The 20,342-nt window shown below is 36.7% G+C and overlaps 1 protein-coding gene across 1 annotated transcript; it reads left to right on the top strand.

Moving 5' to 3' along the window:
• The first annotated feature begins 1,507 nt into the window (after positions 1-1,507).
• Positions 1,508-19,256, top strand: pald1b (phosphatase domain containing paladin 1b). Its single transcript, XM_079854575.1, has 20 exons — positions 1,508-1,755; positions 2,045-2,230; positions 2,434-2,536; positions 2,694-2,873; positions 4,017-4,181; positions 4,298-4,458; positions 5,086-5,161; positions 7,604-7,755; positions 7,903-7,996; positions 8,197-8,301; positions 8,420-8,515; positions 8,626-8,760; positions 9,204-9,320; positions 9,412-9,591; positions 11,020-11,217; positions 11,288-11,428; positions 11,599-11,670; positions 13,462-13,602; positions 15,202-15,357; positions 17,278-19,256. The coding sequence occupies exons 1-20, from the start codon at positions 1,709-1,711 to the stop codon at positions 17,425-17,427; spliced, it is 2,655 nt and encodes an 884-aa protein (XP_079710701.1). The 5' UTR covers positions 1,508-1,708; the 3' UTR covers positions 17,428-19,256.
• The last annotated feature ends 1,086 nt before the right edge of the window (positions 19,257-20,342 follow it).

Raw genomic sequence — 20,342 nt, 5'->3', positions numbered from 1 at the left:
GAATACTGGCGTGCCTGAATGAATCGGTGTTTTGAACGAATCGGTTGAGTGAATGATTCCATGCATGACTCACCTTGTCACTACTCGCCGTCTACTGGCGTATCGATGTAACATGCAGAAAAAGTGAACAAATAAAATACCTAAATATTCTTTATTTCCACATTTTTCTATAGTTTATTTTATTTAGGGCTAAAAAGAAACAAATGAAGACATCATATTTACAGTTGCCGCAAAAAAAAAAAAAAAAAGCTTAAATACATCAGTAGGCCTAAACAAACTAATCTCTCGCTGTAGTGGCAATACTTTGTAAAGGTAGTGAATTGAAAAATATACGATAAGTTAACTCTTAGTTAGCCTAATTTAATGAAAAATTGTTATTGTTATTATCGAAGGTTACTAAGCATTGGTTCAGAGAATATATTGTTTTTTATATTAACAGGTCCCTTGACTCGCCTGGATTATAAAACCTTTTATTGTTACAGTGTCTAATTATTACACAGCCTCTTAAAGGGCGAGTTCACCCAAAAATGAAAATTCTGTCATCATTTACTTACCCTCAAGTTGTTCCAAAACTGTATGAAGTTCTTTCTTATGCCAAACTCAAAAGAAGATATTTTAAAGAATTCTGGTATTTGGTAACCAGACAGTCAAAGGGGCCCATCAACTGTTTGGTTACTGGTTATCTTCGTTTGTGTAAAACTGAAGAAATAAATTCATACAGTTTTGGAACAACTTGAGTTGAGGGTGAGTAAATGATAACAATGTTCATTTTTGGGTGAACTATCCCTTTAATGTTTGTACCTGTATTGTTTCAGTATTTTCAAATTCAGAATGTGATTTGGATTGAAAGCTTAAATGAACAAATGTTGTCGTTTTCAAGCTCCTCATTTCTCAGCGTGAATGAGGATGTGCCAATCACTAGTCACTCCCACTCACTGAATATCTGCACTGATCTGTGCAGCCTTGTACACATTCATCCCGGGGCCTTTCCCATCCATATTTAGAGATTTTTTTTTTTTTGTTGTTGTTTTTTGTTCTGTGACCGTGATACTCTGGCACAACTGGAATTTAAATCAAGCCCTGCACTTGGTGCCAGCGACTCAGTATCCCAAACATTCAATAGACCAGCCAGTTATATAAACATTAAGCAGGAATGTCCTAATGACATTCACAGAACTATCATAAATTTCCCAGTGATATCTATCTGGCACAAACTTGATCTTATGAAGGAGTAGGGGGGAAAACAGGATTTGTTTAATTAACTGCATTATCGCTAAAATCCATGGAGGAGATTCATTTGCTTCATGACTGACATCAAACACTTTCAATTGATTTCAGTAGATGCAAAGGCATCAGACATGTTTGATCTGGCACTCTCTTCTCACTTTTGGCTTTCTGTAATGTCTCCGTCATGGCCTTTGAATGGGCTGTCCCTGTGAATGTCTGGAGCCGCCCACACTGTCGTCTGGTTGCCAGATGTACTGTATTTCTCTGTGGCCCCCAAAAGGGTTGGAACTGTTATCCTGTCACTGTGAGAAGAGAACCAGAGAAGCACTGAGCGAGAAAGAGAAGAAAGACACTAGCAAAACTTCAGTGGTGGTTTGTTTTGAAACAAGTTTATGCTGATATTCTGATAGCAGCAGGAAACTGAGTTTGTTTTGTGGGATTTACACTTAAAGAGAGACCTGAACCCTTGCTGAAAAATAAGATGCAAAAACCAAAGGATGTGAACACACGCGGCACAGCTGTGAGACCGTAAGCCATTCCTTTAACAATCAAATAACATGACAGAGATGCTGTGCACATGCAATTTAATAGTCTGACTTACTTTTAGGTGTGTGGAATATATTCAAAGAGATTATAAAGCTTCAATAATGTGTTTTATTAGGGGTTTTTGTTGTGGACATTGGATCGTTATGTTCTCACTGCACAAAGTGCATCTGGCCCTTTAAAATGTGCCAATGTAAGAAATAACCCCATGTAAAATGACTAACATGTCTGCCTGTTTACTTTATATTAGTCACAGTATAAATCCTCATTCCAGCTCTGTGCAGATTATGGGTACGAGTGCCAGTGCAACTTCCCAGGCTGCTCCGCTTGCACCTACACACCAGGCTGATCACCAAGGGAACAGCATGGCCGAGCACAGGCGCTCACTACAGTCGGTGAACATTCGCAACAGCAAGGCTAAGTCCATCATCACAAACAAGGTGGCCCCTGTTGTCATCACGTAAGTGACAAGTGCAACGTGATGCTTTTTAAAACTGACCGTAAGTGCCCACTTATGCACAAAATGTCACGCCTGTGTGTTACTCTTTGAGTGAAAACAGTTGTGGATGTCCTCAACAACTTCACCTTGAATTAAAGGATAAGACCAACATGTATTATCAGTTGTATGCCATTTCAAAAATGTTGAGTTTTGTCTCTATACAGAAATAACTGCAGGGAAGAGTTTCAGATTCATGACAAGATCCAATCTTCCAACTACTCGATGGGAAGGATATCTGACCTTCTGCCTGAGCACTACCTAGTGTTGGTATGTTTGTCTTTTTGAGATTTAAACTAAATATTTAATGCTTATGTTTGAAAAGCCTCGAGCCACAATGCAGTAATGACCAGGAGATGTCAGTGCATGGAAATTCCTTGTCGTTTACGATGAAATATGTTTTATGACTTGCTTTTATGTTTTCCAGGGGGAGTTTTTTATGATACAGGATGTATACAATAGAGCTGATGTCTTAAATACTACAAAAAGTCACGGGGCCCCCAACTTCCGCAAGGTCAAGGGAAACTACCCCCTTTTTGGAATGGGCCAACCTAGCCTGAATGGTTTCAAACAGGTCCTCCAGAGACTGCAGATTGACGGCTGTGAGGTCAGTGAGTGGTCCTATGAGTAGGATGTAAGCAGAGGTGGACAAAATACACAACTTCCTTACTTGAGTGAAAGTACAGATACTACTGGTCAAATATTACTCCGATACAAGTAAAAGTTGTAAAGACCGATTTTTACTTAAGTAACAGTACAGAAGAAGCCTACTCGTTTTTAAAAGTATAAGTATCAAAAGTAAAAAGTAATTGTCAATGCATTGTTTTATTATTGTTGCATTGTTGTGTGTAATACTTAAAGTACCTTTTGCCTCTAAATCTATGCCTGCCTACCTACCCTCGTATCAATATCAAATTTATTTCTAGAACACAGTTCCAGTAGTGGGATTGAATAAGTGCACTCAATAACGCCCACAATGGTTTCAAGCACCCAAATAGTTGTTCCCTCAAATAGTGCCCTATTTAAAGTTTTTTGGCTTTTAGTATGAATATGTTAGCCTTACTGTTATCTATAAGCTAGTGTGCTCCAAAACAATGACAAAATTCGCATTTAGAAGACCAAACCCAACGTTGAAAATGAAAAGCAGGTTGATGTCAGAATCCAACGTCAGATTGATGTTAATCTCCAATGTTGTATTGTGGTTGGAAATGAAAATAGGTTTGACGTCAGAAACCAACATCAGCCGGGTTCTGACATCAACCCGACTTTCATTTCCAACCAAAATGCAACCCCTGCAACCAAAATCATCCCCTGACTGACGTTACTACTCAAGGACCTTGACAGAAATGTAGTGGAGTAAAAAGTACGATATTTGTCTTTCAAATGTAGTGAAGTTAAAGTAAAAATTTTCCAGAAAAAATAATACTCAAGTAAAGTACAGATACTCAAAAAGCGTACTTAAGTACAGTACTCAAGTAAATGTACTTTGTTACTGTCCACCTCTGGATGTAAGGCAATGAGGCACGGATACAGTACACTTTAGGGTCCCAAAGTGTTTTTTGCTGTAAGGACCATTATATTTGTTAGCTATTAAGTAGCATAAACCTACATCAAATGTCTGTATTCCCCTATAAAATGGTGATTTTGTTCTGTCCCGACTCCCAAACTTGACTACCATATGTTCAGCAAATAGGCCTTCAAATAACTATCTCAGATGAAATGCTGTTTATCTCGCAAAATATGTGAACAGGAGGTGATTTTCATCTGCGTGAGGGAGGAGCCAGTGGTGTTCTTCCGCTCAGATGGAGACTTTATTCCGTACACTCCCAGAAGAAGAGAAAACCTCCATGAGAACCTGCATGACCTGGACAGAGAGCTCAGTGCAGAGCAAATAGAGCTCTCCATCCGAAAAGAGGTCAGTTATAGAGCAGAACTAGTTGTGTGAGGAGGATTGATTGCCATCCTTTTATGGCGAAATGTGTCATAGTGTCTGTTCCATGTCAGGTTTTAATTCTCTGATATTTTCGCCAGTTGTGTGACTTTGCCAAGCTGAGTGAAAACATGTTCTATGTCTATAATGACATCGAGCATTTTAAAGATGAACCTCAGCATGTTCAGATTATGTCAGAGGAGGACATTCATGTCACTGAGGAGGTCTACAAGAGACCACTTTTCAGTCAACTGTTACACAGGTATTTCCTCATATTTTATTACATAATAAATGTGTTCAAACCTTTAAAGGTTTGGCTCGCTAAGATTTTAAATGTTTTTTAAAGACGTCTCTGATGCTCACCCAGGCTGTTTATTTGATCAAAAAACGTAATTTTGTGAAATATTATTTTAATATATTTAAAATGTAATTTATACCTGTGATGGTAAAGCTGAATTTTCAGCAGACATTATTACGGTCTTTAGTGTCTCATTAAGAAACTTCTTATTATTAAATTATTACTATTTTGAATACAGTTGTGCTTTTGTGAAACTCATGATACATTTGATTTCAGGATTCACTGATGAATAGAAAGTTCAGAAGAACAACATTTATTTGAAATAAATTATCTTATTGACTGCAAACCTTTGAACAATACTGTACACAAAAGGCATTTGAAAAGTATAAAAAATAAACGATGATGGCATGGGAAAAACTTTCCAAGACACTTTTAATAAGATATTCATATAAAAAATAAATAAAAGAAATCTGTTGTATATTAAATAAAAACCTGGCAAAATGTATGCCGATATATGAATAAAAATTAATCTTACCTTTTAGATTTTTTTTATTCTATATATTGTTTGATTATATATTTTTATGAATTTAGATATTACAGATTACCGCTTCCCATGGAAGGAGCACCGCTGGAGGAGACATTTGATTCCTTTGTTAATATACTCAGGGTAAGACCTCTATGAATATTATATATCCTTTTTCTCCCTCTTCTTTCTAAGTTTAAAATAACTCCATGTGAGCTCTGGTTTATTTATATCTGATGATTTGTGTCACTGAACCAATAATTCATTCCAAGAACCCAGCACTAGCCAGCAAACTTTATTTATATTTCACTGTCACCAATCATCAATCTTTGAAAACCATATAAACGCTGACAAAAGTTATAAATGTTAACTTAACACCATGAAAAATGTCTTCAGGTATCCGCTCATGATCAGGAAATGGCAAGATTTTTCCATCTTTTCCATCTTAATTTTATGTTCCTTTTATCAGAGTTGGACTGACACAGCCAAGAATGAATATGTATTCTCTTTTGAGGTTACAGAAATGTATACAGAGTTGTAACTTATTTGCCCGGTTTCACAGACAAGGTCTAAGTCTAGTCCCAAACTAAAATGCATGTTTGAGCTGTTTTAACTGAAAGCAGCTTGCACTGACATATCTTAAACCATGACAGGTCCATTGTTTTGTCTCAAGAAGAACTCCAGTACGTTTTTTTTTTCTAAGGCACGTTTATAAAAGCTACTTAAATGTCTTAATTCAACTAAGGCCTAATTCTGGCTTAATCTTAGCCCTGTCTGTGAAATACACTCACCTAAAGGATTATTAGGAACACCTGTTCAGTTTCTCATTAATGCAATTATCTAATCAACCAATCACATGGCAGTTGCTTCAATGCATTTAGGGGTGTGGTCCTGGTCAAGACAATCTCTTGAAATCCAAACTGAATGTCAGAATGGGAAAGAAAGGTGATTTAAGCAATTTTGAGCGTGGCATGTTTGTTGGTGCCAGACGGGCCGGTCTGAGTATTTCACAATCTGCTCAGTTACTGGGATTTTCACGTACAACCATTTCTAGGGTTTACAAAGAATGGTGTGAAAAGGGAAAAATATCCAGTATGCAGTGGGCATCCAGTGGGCGAAAATGCCTTGTTGATGCTAGAGGTCAGAGGAGAATGGGCCGACTGATTCAAGCTGATAGAAGAGCAACTTTGACTGAAATAACCACTCGTTACAACCGAGGTATGCAGCAAAGCATTTGTGAAGCCACAACACGCACAACCTTGAGGCGGATGGGCTACAACAGCAGAAGACCCCACCGGGTACCACTCATCTCCACTACAAATAGGAAAAAGAGGCTACAATTTGCACGAGCTCACCAAAATTGGACAGTTGAAGACTGGAAAAATGTTGCCTGGTCTGATGAGTCTCGATTTCTGTTGAGACATTCAGATGGTAGAGTCAGAATTTGGCGTAAACAGAATGAGAACATGGATCCATCATGCCTTGTTACCACTGTGCAGGCTGGTGGTGGTGGTGTAATGGTGTGGGGGATGTTTTCTTGGCACACTTTAGGCCCCTTAGTGCCAATTGGGCATCGTTTAAATGCCACGGCCTACCTGAGCATTGTTTCTGACCATGTCCATCCCTTTATGACCACCATGTACCCATCCTCTGATGGCTACTTCCAGCAGGATAATGCACCATGTCACAAAGCTCGAATCATTTCAAATTGGTTTCTTGAACATGACAATGAGTTCACTGTACTAAAATGGCCCCCACAGTCACCAGATCTCAACCCAATAGAGCATCTTTGGGATGTGGTGGAACGGGAGCTTCGTGCCCTGGATGTGCATCCCACAAATCTCCATCAACTGCAAGATGCTATCCTATCAATATGGGCCAACATTTCTAAAGAATGCTTTCAGCACCTTGTTGAATCAATGCCACGTAGAATTAAGGCGGTTCTGAAGGCGAAAGGGGGTCAAACACAGTATTAGTATGGTGTTCCTAATAATCCTTTAGGTGAGTGTATAAAACTATGTCATTCGTATCACAAATACAATATATGTGGCCTGGACCACAAAACCAGTCACAAGTCGCACAGGTTTATTTGTGGCAATAGCCAACAATACATTGTATGGGTCAAAATTATCGATTTTTCTTTAATGCCAAAAAACATTAGGATATTAAGTAAAGGTCATGATCCATGAAGATATTTTTTTAATTTCCTGCCGTAAATATATAAAACATTTATTTTTGTGAGTGAATGCAGCACAATTGCGAACATAAATGGACAACTTAAAAGGCGATTTTCTCAATGTTTCGATTTTTTTGCAACCTCAGATTCCAGATTTTCAAATAGTTGTATCTCGGCCAAATATTGCCCTATTGCCCTATCCTAACAAACAAACCATACATCAATGGAAAGCTTATCTATTCAGCTTTCATATGCTATACAAATCTCAATTTCAGAAAATTTACCCATGTGACTGGTTTTGTGGTCCAGGGTCACATATTATGTATTTGTGGTATGAATGACATAGTTTTATGCTATTCACTTGTATTTCCGTTTGGCCAATGTTCTTCACCCACCTTTGTGCCCTCCAGGAGACCCCAAACCTCTCTGTGATGCGGGACAGCTCCAGACCTCTGCCTGCACTGCTCTTCAGCTGCCAGGTGGGGGTGGGACGCACCAATCTTGGCTTAATTCTGGGAGCCTTAGTCTTACATCACCTGCAGGGGGCATCAAAGAGCCCCAGGTACCTATAGTAAACTGTTAGTGCCGTTTAATGTACTGTTTACCAAAGAAGAGCATTGCTTATGAACTAATAACACTTTACTGTAATTAAATTGTTTTAAGTGCATTTCTCTGTTTTAGTTCTACTTAGTCTCCATTTCTTTCACAGGCAGGAAATACAGAAGAGTGAACACAAATTGGATTTCCAAGTGATTCAGTTGCTAATCAGTCGCCTACCTAAAGGTCAACAACTCCTTGATGAGGTTAGAGCGTATTAATGATGTTTATATAACTCATGGTTCATGAAGTGGTCCAATTGCTTTCAAGGGTGTATTCATTTGCAAAAGTAATAGAAGTAAACAGAAACCAAGCCTTTTTACTTCTTACAAAACATACCACTTTAGGATTTAATGAATGGTTTTATGTAAATCATATTAAGTGCTTTTTTATGTATACACCATAGGTTGATGATGCTATTGCTATGTGTTCAGAGATGCATAACATAAAAGATGCTGTGTATGAAAACAAACTAAAGCTGGAAGGCATTGGAAAAAACTTCCAGTTTCAAGTGAGTCTAAAACATTAATGTGTCTGTTTTGTTTAACTGCTGTTAAACTTGCTTTAATGTAAAAATGAAAGTGTTAAATGGTCACATATTTGTGTCATTCACACTTTTTTGTTTTCAGGGAAGCAGCACAAAAGGCTATTTTCTGCAAAGAACACTGCAGAGTCTCGAGCGCTATGTGTACCTACTAGTGTTCAATGCGTATCTTCATGATCAGGTATTGCTAACTAAATTCGACATATCATTTTTAAAAGCAGCAATGTCTGCCAGAATATGCCATCATTTGAATAATATCTGCATTATCAGCTGTCTTTTCCATCTCTGTAGTATCCACAGGCGTTTCCCCAGAGCTTCAGTCAGTGGATGTGTATGAACGCTTGGATCTACAGACTTCTGGCCAGCATGGATAGCTCAGAACTCTCAGCACCAGCAAACCTTATAACCAATGGGATTCGAGTTCTGGTAAGGGCTCAACCGCAAACACAATGAACAATTTTGGTTCCCAGAACATTAGTTTATGGTTATAGAAAGCCTAAACCTTAAAAAATAAAGTTCCTAGAATGTTAGGAAGTGGTTTCCCTAAAACATAACAGAAGGGGAACCATACACTAATGTTAGGGGAATGTTCTGTGTCTGTGGTGATGACATAGATTAAATATTATAACAGATAAAATGTTCACAGTTATTCTAGAGTTTGTTCACTTGCATAATGTTATAGTTTTTTTCTTGCTTGAGTTGATCTGATATGTCAGTCTTTCTAAAAGCCTAGACTGAATTATCATGAGATTTTCTAGCCCGGGTCTTATCAGATTCGAACTGTGACCTCCTTCTTCTTCTCCTGTAGCACAGCAGATTCTCCTAAAACATAGGCATGCACTTATGCGCATAATAACTTTTTTTGAAAGGTGTCCAGTGAGTTTTTAGCAACGGATCTGCTCAGTACAGCCAAGGAGATGAAAGTGGTCAATTTCAGACGTGTTTCAAAAATGGCCCTGTATGGAATGGGCCAGCCAAACTCTGAGGTAAATCCTTTCTGAAGCTCATTTCAGCTGCTCAGTCTTCTAAATGGCATCTGTCTGTACAATAATCAAAGCTTGTTTGTGCCCATTTCAGGCTCTTGCTGTTGTGATGTCTTACCTGACAGACCAGAGGCGAGGGCACTCCACAATTCTCTGGCTGAATCTGCAGGAGGAGCTTGCGCTGGAGGCAAATGGACTAATGTTCACCCCACGAGAGCCAGACTGTCTGGAACAGCCTATTCCCGTCTGTGTTCAGCATCCGCGGCAGCTCCAGGTGCGTTTCTGCTCAGGGAAGATCTGTAGTAGTAGTAGTAGTAGTATGTATTATTAAATGGAATTAAAGAGGATAGTCTTTATTTCTATGGCTTTATATGACTGGACTGGACAAAGTTGTTGTAGATCAGTGGTTCTCAACTCCAGTCCTCGGGACCCGTTGCTCTGCACATTTTGTATGTCTCTCTTATCTGACACACTCAGTTCAGTTCATGGAGTCTCTCTTAACGAGCTGATGATCTGATTCAGGTGTGTTAAATAAGGGAGACATACAAAATGTGCAGAGCAGCGGGTCCCGAGGACTGGAGTTGAGAACCACTGTTGTAGATAATACAACACAGTACAATGAAATACAACACAGAACAATTTACAGTTCAATACAATGTGCAGTATACAGGGGCTAAACCTGCTAAAGCTTGCAACAACAAATCATGTGTGTTTAAAATGTATAGTGGTGGGGATTCTGATTCATCCAAGTGACTTGAATCGGTTCACCAAAAAAAATTGTAATGTTACGCCCATAGATATACACTTCTGTTCAAAAGTTTGGGGTTGGTAAGATTTTTTTTAATGTTTTTAAAAGAAGTATCTTATGCTCAGCAAGGCTGCATTTATTTGATCAAAAATACAATAAAAACAGTAATTTTGTTGTGAAGTATTATTAGTATTTAAATAATTATTTTCTGTTTTAATATTAAAATGTAATGTATTCCTGTAATGGTAAAGCTGAATTTTCAGCATCATTACTCCAGTCTTCAGTGTCACATGATCCTTCAGAAATCATTCTAATATGCTGATTTGGTGCTCAAGCAACATTTATTATGATCAATGTTGAAAACAGCTATGCTGCTTAGTTTGTTTTTCATAATTTTGTATTGAATAAAAAGTTCAAAGAAACATAATTTGAAATAGAAATTATTATGAATTTCTTTACTGTCACTTTTGATCTACTTAATTCATACTTGCTTAATAAAAGTATTAAATTCTTTCAAAATAAAGTCTTTCTGACCCCAACATTTTAAAAATAAATCAAAAGTGATGACACACAAAAGGATACTTGTTGCTACCTACTGGTGTAAGCATTTACACGAGTAGGTGAGTTACTCAATCAATTAAAAAAAAGTGTTATTATCCCTTATTAATATTGAGTTTCATTTGAAAAGATACTCCCCATTAAAAATTAGGCAAGTATGTAGTGTAAGTACACATTGTGGCTCATTGACAGTCTTATAGGCCATATTTTATTACACAAGTAATTAAATATTTGGTCCACATACTGTCTTGTTAAATATTTTTCTTTGTTACATGTACAATAGCTTTGTCTGAAATGTGATATGAGCGTTTTTTTTTAAATTTTCACCTACAAGATTTGTTGCTGTGATCTAAGAACCTGAGAAGTTTTAGCAATGGTAAATGGCCGTCTCTACAGGAAATGGAGCTGGTACTGAAGCAGGATGTCCTGAGGTGTGAGAAGTGGCTGGAGGTGATTACAGAGCAGGATAAACAGATGAGGATGTTTAGGAGTTGTCACACCATAGAGGAGCTCTTCGTCCATCAGAAGAGCATTCATCCAGGTCTCAGCTACCACCGGATTCCCCTGTCTGACTGCTGTGCACCTAAAGAAGAGGTAAGACAGTACACTATAAAGCAAGGTATAGATCTGACACTTTAGTTGAAATGCTGTTGCTCTTTCTCAGGATTTTGACCAGTTGTTGGAGGCCATGAAATGTAGTCTGGCTGAAGACCCTACCTGCGCTTTCATCTTCAACTGCCATGATGGGAAAGACCGAACTACTGCAGCTATGGTCATTGCCACTCTCACCCTGTGGCACATTAATGTAAGTCATTTTCTGCTATCGGCTGTTGAAGTGGAGAGAGGAAGCGAGAGTTCAAGTATTCACCTCCAGGGTATTCACCTCACCTCACATCACCTCCACTGATTAGATGAATGAAAAATGTCTGAACTGAGCTCAAATCAGTTTCATAAACCTCACCCTGTTTCCTGCAGGGCTTTCCTGAGTGTGAAGAAGATGAGATTGTAAGTGTTCCAGACGCCAAGTACACCAAAGGAGAGTTTGAGGTACAATTTCAGGTCATGTATCTTTAAACAGCTGCCACTGCCAACCTTAAAACAAACATTTTGTAATATTTGAACATTTTAAATGAATAATTAATAAACTTAAATCCACCTGTGATCTGTAAATGCAAATTGAATGATATGATACAGTAGATATACAACCCCAAATCAGAAAAAGTTGGGACACTGTACAAATTGTGAATAAAAACAGAATGCAATGATGTGGAAGTTTCAAATTTCAATATTTTATTCAGAATACAACATAGATGACATATCAAATGTTTAAACTGAGAAAATGTATCATTTTAAGGGAAAAATAAGTTGATTTTAAATTTCATGGCATCAACACATCTCAAAAAAGTTGGGACAAGGCCATGTTTACCACTGTGTGGCATCCCCTCTTCTTTTTATAACAGTCTGCAAAGTCTGGGGACTGAGGAGACAAGTTGCTCAAGTTTAGGAATAGGAATGTTGTCCCATTCTTGTCTAATACAGGCTTCTAGTTGCTCAACTGTCTTAGGTCTTCTTTGTTGCATCTTCCTCTTTATGATGCACCAAATGTTTTCTATGGGTGAAAGATCTGGACTGCAGGCTGGCCATTTCAGTACCCGGATCCTTCTTCTACGCAGCCATGATATTGTAATTGATGCAGTATATGGTCTTGCATTGTCATGTTGGAAAATGCAAGGTCTTCCCTGAAAGAGACGACATCTGGATGGGAGCATATGTTGTTCTAGAACTTGGATATACCTTTCAGCATTGATGGTGCCTTTCCAGATGTGTAAGCTGCCCATGCCACACGCACTCATGCAACCCCATACCATCAGAGATGCAGGCTTCTGAACTGAGCGCTGATAACAACTTGGGTTGTCCTTGTCCTCTTTAGTCTGGATGACATGGCGTCCTAGTTTTCCAAAAAGAACTTCAAATTTTGATTCGTCTGACCACAGAACAGTTTTCCACTTTGCCACAGTACATTTTTAATGAGCCTTGGCCCAGAGAAAACGCCTGCGCTTCTAGATCCTGTTTAGATATGGCTTCTTTTTTGACCTATAGAGTTTTAGCTGGCAACGGCGAATGGCACGGTGGATTGTGTTCACCGACAATGTTTTCTGGAAGTATTCCTGGGCCCATGTTGTGATTTCCATTACAGTAGCATTCCTGTATGTGATGCAGTGCCGTCTAAGGGCCCGAAGATCACGGGCATCCAGTATGGTTTTCCGGCCTTGACCCTTACGCACAGAGATTGTTCCAGATTCTCTGAATCTTTGGATGATATTATGCACTGTAGATGATGATAACTTCAAACTCTTTGCAATTTTTCTCTGAGAAACTCCTTTCTGATATTGCTCCACTATTTTTCGCCGCAGCATTGGGGGAATTGGTGATCCTCTGCCCATCTTGACTTCTGAGAGACACTGCCACTCTGAGAGGCTCTTTTTATACCCAATCATGTTGCCAATTGACCTAATAAGTTGCAAATTGGTCCTCCAGCTGTTCCTTATATGTACATTTAACTTTTCCGGCCTCTTATTGCTACCTGTCCCAACTTTTTTGGAATGTGTAGCTCTCATGAAATCCAAAATGAGCCAATATTTGGCATGACATTTCAAAATGTCTCACTTTCAACATTTGATATGTTATCTATATTCTATTGTGAATAAAATATAAGTTTATGAGATTTGTAAATTATTCCATTCCTTTTTTACTCACAATTTGTACAGTGTCCCAACTTTTTCTGATTTGGGGTTGTAAATTTATATGATGAAGTTTGACCCATGTGTATGTGTTCAGGTGGTGATGCAGGTGGTAAGGGTGTTACCTGATGGCCATTGTGTGAAGAGAGAAGTGGATGCTGCTCTAGATGTTGTTAGTGAGACAATGACACCAATGCATTTCCATTTACGGGAAATCATCATATCCACTTACAGACAGGTAAATTGATTAATATTTATATATCTTATACTATACCTTATATATATATATATATATATATATATATATATATATATATATATATATATATATATATATAATAGTTTTATTGTATCTACTATGTGGTTCGTGGGACTATTTTTTATGTGTTTGCTTGCATAATCTTCAACATGAAAAGTCGACTGTAAAAAAGGTAGTTAATAAGTGAATAATAGATGGCTTCCATAGCTCGTGTCTTTGTAGCTAACATATAGTAGCCTTGAGAAGTTCATAGAGGTACAATTCTCTCATTTTTACTGATGCACTCAAAGAGCCAAAGAGATTATTAATGCCCATTGCAGTGCATCTGAAAGTGTGCATTAAGCGAAAGCACACTGAATGTGTTTAATTTGAGGCTGAATTACTCAAAGGCCTTGAAAACAGTGACGTAAATAAGCAGAGAGCTTTCAAAAAGACTGCTTTGAAAAACCCTGCAGATATGGCCTGATGTACTGATGCAACTCATTTGGATCACCTACATAATGACAGTTATGTAACAATTGTACATGGCATGAACCGCATTTCTGCAAGGCTTGTTATAGAGATTTTATGTACAGTCTAGTTTAGAGGCACCGCTGCCTTATTCTAAATGATATGCATCATCTGAAATTCTTGATTAATTCTGTGAAATTGTGTGAATTGCTTGTCAATTTGCACCTGTTTTTGTCCTCTTGATATACAGTCAGTTCCAAAAATCTGAAGACCTCATGCTGAAAGTCTGGGCTTTTTTTCAAAACTTTAACCTGTGGATTTATATTCATGTACATTTTTAAATAATCAGTAATAATTTATTTGTAATGAAACTGATTTTTTTGGAACCCATTGTAGAATATTAAAGTCAAAAGAAAATGGGTGAAGTGAAAACTATACCAACTGTGAAAGATACTTGGCTTTAAACATATTCCAACTGGTCTCAGACATGGCCTGGCAGGTAGCGCACTTGCGATAACAGGTCAAAAGTGACTTGATTTAAATTACTTAGTCAAACGATGTCCCTTGATGCTGATGCAGGTGACTCAAATCCCCAATGCTGTTCTCTCCTTTTCTCCTGTCCTTTCCTGTCATCTCCCTTACTTTCTCTGCTGATAAAACATGGAAAAAGTGAAAAAAGTTTATAAATTCTCTGCTGGGTGAATCATTTACATGTAACATTAACTGACCTTATTCAACCTTATTTTTTGTAAATTATCTAATTTGAAAACGGTAGAGACTGTTTGTTATAATCTATTTTAAATGAGTCTAGTGGAAATGTCTACATGAGATTATATTCAATAGATACAACTAACTTTCTAGAGCAGAAGTTGCTGAATATGGATAGCAGTCAATTCAGCAATGTGCACCTCATTTTAAACACTGGTGTGATCACTTGTTTAGCCCCTGTTTGTGTAGATCTCAGACGCTGTTTTATAGCACCCACAAAACAAACTTACCGAATTGAACAGATATTGAAGATTAGAACTGAACTGATAATCTTCATTGATAAACTATGTCATGCCATAAGGATTTTGTCACAAATAAGAGGGCAACTAGAGGAATAACAACATATTTCTCCCTCCTCAGATTAAGATGGCTAAATCGGAGGCTGATGCTCAGTGGTTGCGGTTAAGGAGCCTACAGTACCTCGAGCGCTACATTTATCTCATCCTGTTTAACTGCTACCTCCACCTGGAGAAGAAAGACTCCTGGAGGCGATCCTTCAGCCAGTGGATGTACCAGGTGAAGCCAGACTCGCTTGCTTTCTTTAGGAAGAGAAACATATCACATACAAGCTGTTTTTCATGCTTACTTAGAGTGTATTCTAATTGACAGAGCAAATATTTTCTTTCTGAATTGTGAAATATCTAAAATGAATTTTTCAAATATTTTTTCTTTTAAAATAAAATTAAAGTTTTTTTTTTTAATTGAAAACTAAAATATATTTAAACTAAACTGTTAATTTAGCAATTTAATGTTAAAGAATTCCGAGCTTAATCATATCAGACATTATGACCACATCTGCACTTAATAATGCAAATTAGATTTTTTTTCAGTCATTTCAGTGACCTAGTAAATATGCAGAATCTTAAGTATTTCTTGTTTATTTTATATCGCAAGTTTTCTTTGTTTCCAGTTGTTCAAAATACTAAAGCAAAACAAAATGCGTTCCACTTCCAAATTCCACTAAAAATTCCAGCTTCACAAAAGTCTCTCACTTTTATGCAAGCAATAACCTACCACCCATACTCAACAGTCAACACACAAGCCTATCTAAGCCTACCTTGATGAATGGCTGAACATGGCTTCAGACTCACTGTGCTAGTTCTGAGTTAAACATTCATAAGAAAATGTCAGTCTGTCAATATTGAAGTTGTAAATGTATTCCATCTCATTTAGAGGTTTCTTGAGTCAAACCTTTGTTTAGCCACGGCTTTTAAACTTGGTTTTACGGTGTAGAAGAAAATTGGAAGACTATACAGTATAGGTCACCTTGTGTTTTCTTATTTTTACTATTAAAACTATGGCTGTGAATTGAAAAAAATGTTTTATTTAATAGTTATTTATATCTATTTAGAACCATTTTTGAACTTTAAAAACAATGAAAATGGAAGAGAAATAATATAGAATTCTGTAAATATAATTGCTTTAAACAATTTGTAAGAATTGCTCACCACAGCAGCATTTATTTGAATATTCTGTAAAAACAGTAATATTATTAAATATTATTATAGTTTAAAATACATTTTCTATTTTGATTCTATTTTAAAATGTAATTTATTTCTGTAATGGCAAAGCTGAATTTTCAGCATCATTACTCTTTAGTATCACATGATCCTTCAGAACTCATTCTAATATGCTGATTTGGTGCTCAAGAAACAATTTTATTATCAATGATGAAAGCAGTTGTGCTGCTTAATATTTTGGTGGCAAAAGTGTGATACTTTTTTCTCAGGATTCTTTGATGAATAGAAAGTTTAAAAGCAGCATTTATTTAAAAAATGGAAATCTTTTGTAACATAAATGTCTTTTCTGTTACTTTTTATTAATTGAATACATCATTGCTAAAAAAATAGTTAATTAATTAAATTACTAAACCCAAACTTTTGGAAAGTGCAGTGTATTTATTTGATTTCTTAAGAAATGATGTTAACTATGATTAAGACAAAAATAAATTAGTAAAAAATAGTTTTCTCTCAAATTTTCCACAGACCTAGCAACCTCTTGCTGGTTTCTAGAAGGCAGTTTGACGAACCTTGCTCTAACCGATATAGTTGAGCTTGAGTTACACGAGGTTATCAAAACCTTATTTGCCCTCTGAACAATATTTCCTCAGATTTACACAGAAAAAAATCCTAATTGTTCTTAAGGTAGATTCAGTACTATATGTGTTTTCTTCTTTGTGAAGTAAATTAAGCATTCTGTCAAGGCTTCAGAAGTGTTTTACCATCATCCTGCCATCCTTTAAGAACAAGTGAACAGCTACGAGACTTGAAAATTACATGTGTAAAGCTTGCTCGTTTTGTGCAATGGAAAGGTTCAATGGATGTTGAAGGTACTTCATGGAACCATCAATCCCAATGAAGAACCTATAGTATAATGTATTACTCCTTTTAATGTTTAAGTGTTTGAAATGCATTCATGAGTTTTGCTGGTTTGCAGGTGGCAGCTAGAGCTGGCATCTATACCATCCTCAACCATCTGGGCTTTTCTGAGTTTGAGAACCCTGACGACTCTCCGATGACCAGGCTCCGTTTCCGCTGGCTCCCACACAGTGTCCAGTCTATTCCCATGCGAGGGGAACTTATTTAGAAATGCACAGTGTGTCGAACTGACTCGCATTTTATAAATGTTTTTTGATTACAATTTCTGTCGAGACTCATTAAATCAAGAAGGGATTTAATGCATCCTGTTTTCTTACATTTTTGGCTTTGCAGGGTTATGTTTTGCCCTTAAAAAACACAAGACAACAAACACAGAAGACCGATAGCTTAAAATAAACAACATGAATATGAATAAAATTTATAATGCTGACCTTTAAAAGGTACATTTGCACATTGCGCATTATATAAAACATTTAAGTGATTTGCATTAAAGTATGTGGTTATTAAATTACCCTTTTTATATATATTTATAGAACAATTAGCTTCATTATATCGTTACATAAAAGTAGTGTTTTTGTCCATTAGAGCCCATTAAGGATCATTTCATAATGTCATTCAGTTAAATGAGCTAATATGGAAGAAAAGAGCACATGCAGCTTTTTTCTTTTTTTAATAGCCTGAAGTTTTAAACTGAACAAACTGATGTCATTTATTTCCTCCTCCTGCTGCCCCTCGACCGTATATCAGTTACTATTCAAGGTTTTATTTTGCAATAATGGCCAACTGACCATTGCCATGTATTAATAATAATACTAATAATACTAATAATAACGTCGGACGTCTTCTCGTCCTCTATGAACACTATCACTTGGGAATAAGGTCTCTTGTGTTCCACTAACCTGCTGGCAAAGCAACTTTTTGTTTTGTTTTGTTTTTTTGATTACTTCAGCTTGTTACTCAGGTCATTATATTTAGACAGCCGTCTAGCCTCCAACTTCCACTAAACTGTTAGTAAAGTGTTATATACAAATGTCAAGCCTGCAAGAAAAAGAAATGTTAGTCATGATTAATTTAAAAAATCTTCTTTCACAAAAGGAAGGTACAGGGAGAAGAAGGCACAGAACGCGTCTTGTTTCTTTTCCCTTATTTCCAAGCTCATATTGCTGATGTCTGTGTGCAAAGGATTGTGGACAAGTCGAAATGAACCCTGCTTGGCTCTCAGGAACAGTGAAGACTGAAAAGCCATGTGCTTTTGAGAAACTGTATCTCATACATATTGTAATTTACCATCTGCAGTGTCCTCCCAGCATTCTCTTGTTATTTTTGTGTCTCATGTCATGATTATAAACAACCCTGCATGTGTCAGGAGACCAGTGCTTCACTGTTGGGGACTGAAAACATTGTCTGTTTCATTCTTTGATTATTTTACTTCCTTCAATCCTCAGTTTTTTTTATTTTGGCATAAAGATATTTTAAGAATTCTTTTTTTGCTGATATTCCAAATTCCATCTTAGCTAAATAATACATCAGCCCCATGCATTTTTATATTTGGATGTGAGGCAGTGACAGCTGTTGTGAAATATTCCCAGATATATCCTGTCTATGTAATAAAATACTGCCAACATCACTGTTCCAAATACAAGAACCTTGCCACTCATGCGTCAGTGCGATTGTGGCAGTAAATGAAAACAAACTGATTTTTAATTGACAGTTCTTGTCATTTATAGTCATCAAACTACTCAAAATCGCGTCATAGTTGTTAGTTTTCTCAATGTTTCGTCATGACACAATCTAGAGTATAGCTATTCATACGTTCCAGTCACCTGTCCTGTACTTTCAGTTCACATATAATAATAGAGAATATTGACAGTCGAAATGTCAGACTCTGAATTCAGAGTTAATTCATTACATGAAGAAACAACTGGAGCTGAGGTTGCGTTTGGGTTTAATAGACTGTATAATGAGGACAGGGTTGCCAGGAGCATTGAACAGAATGATGCTAAAAGACTTTTTAATTTATTTTTACTACCACTGCCATACCAGCAAGATGATGGAGAGGTAATTATTGAATCTTATGCATTTTAATAAGAATGTTTGGAAATAATATGCGTCTCATAAAAGAAAAACGCTTTTCACTGAAATGGCTTAAATATTGCTCAAGGTGAAATTGTTAGTTGCTTTATTTTAATTAAATTGTTCAAAAATTAATAGTGTTTTTTTAAATGTTGAGTAAAATGCAAATATTTCATACAGTCATTTTTGTAATGTGACATTTTAAGTAAAACCATTTATTGTTTAATGTGGACATTGCACATTAATCATATTTATATGATAGACTGATTTCAGAAATGTAAATGTGTCAACAATATTTTATGTATTATGTATACAAGAAATAATGTGCGATCAGTCGCAGTCTGTTGATATTTTTTTGTTTCGCCTGGGAAATGCCTATTGTGTTTAGATTGAAACTAATGAGGGAGAATTTCATTAAATGAATGGTTTCTTCAAGTGTTCACTCTTTTGTAGTCAGCTAATTGGAAACTGTGGTTTGATTTTAAGATGCTGATTATACTCGCACAGTAATGATCCTCATCCGTGTTCGACAATGAGAAGCACTTTGATCCTAAATTTATTCTAACCCCTAGAAGGCTCATCATAATATTATAGCACTATTAATACAAGTACAAATACTGTATGCTGCAACCTCTAATTAAAGGAATCTGGGAAATGAATGCAAAAACAGAACATTGCTCTATATAAAAAATAAAGTGATTTAATGACTTTCTCTTTTAGCTTACAATTGAGGTTTAGACCTTGCAGCTGACATAGATCTCATGCTCTCATGATCCCTTTAGACAGTGGAGCAGGACCTGCATTTCAACAGATCAACAGTCTTCTCATTAGTGCTAAGGTTTGTTGATGCCCCAAAACTGCTCTGTGGCAATTTACAACTGAGAGAGGCTTTCAGTCATAATGCAATGTTGTGCTCTGATGTCAAGTGGTAATTGGCAATTAATGTGACAAAAGATAATATGTATAAATATCAGTTATCTGAACATCATGACATCTGAAATGTCATGATTAAGAATGTAATTTCATTATCAGTTATTGTCTTTCCAATAT

Source organism: Squalius cephalus (genome assembly GCF_949319135.1).
Source record: "Squalius cephalus genome assembly, chromosome: 21".
Taxonomy (NCBI): domain Eukaryota; kingdom Metazoa; phylum Chordata; class Actinopteri; order Cypriniformes; family Leuciscidae; genus Squalius; species Squalius cephalus.
The sequence above is the reverse complement of the archived record's forward strand: the minus strand, read 5'-3'. Positions and strand labels throughout refer to the sequence as shown.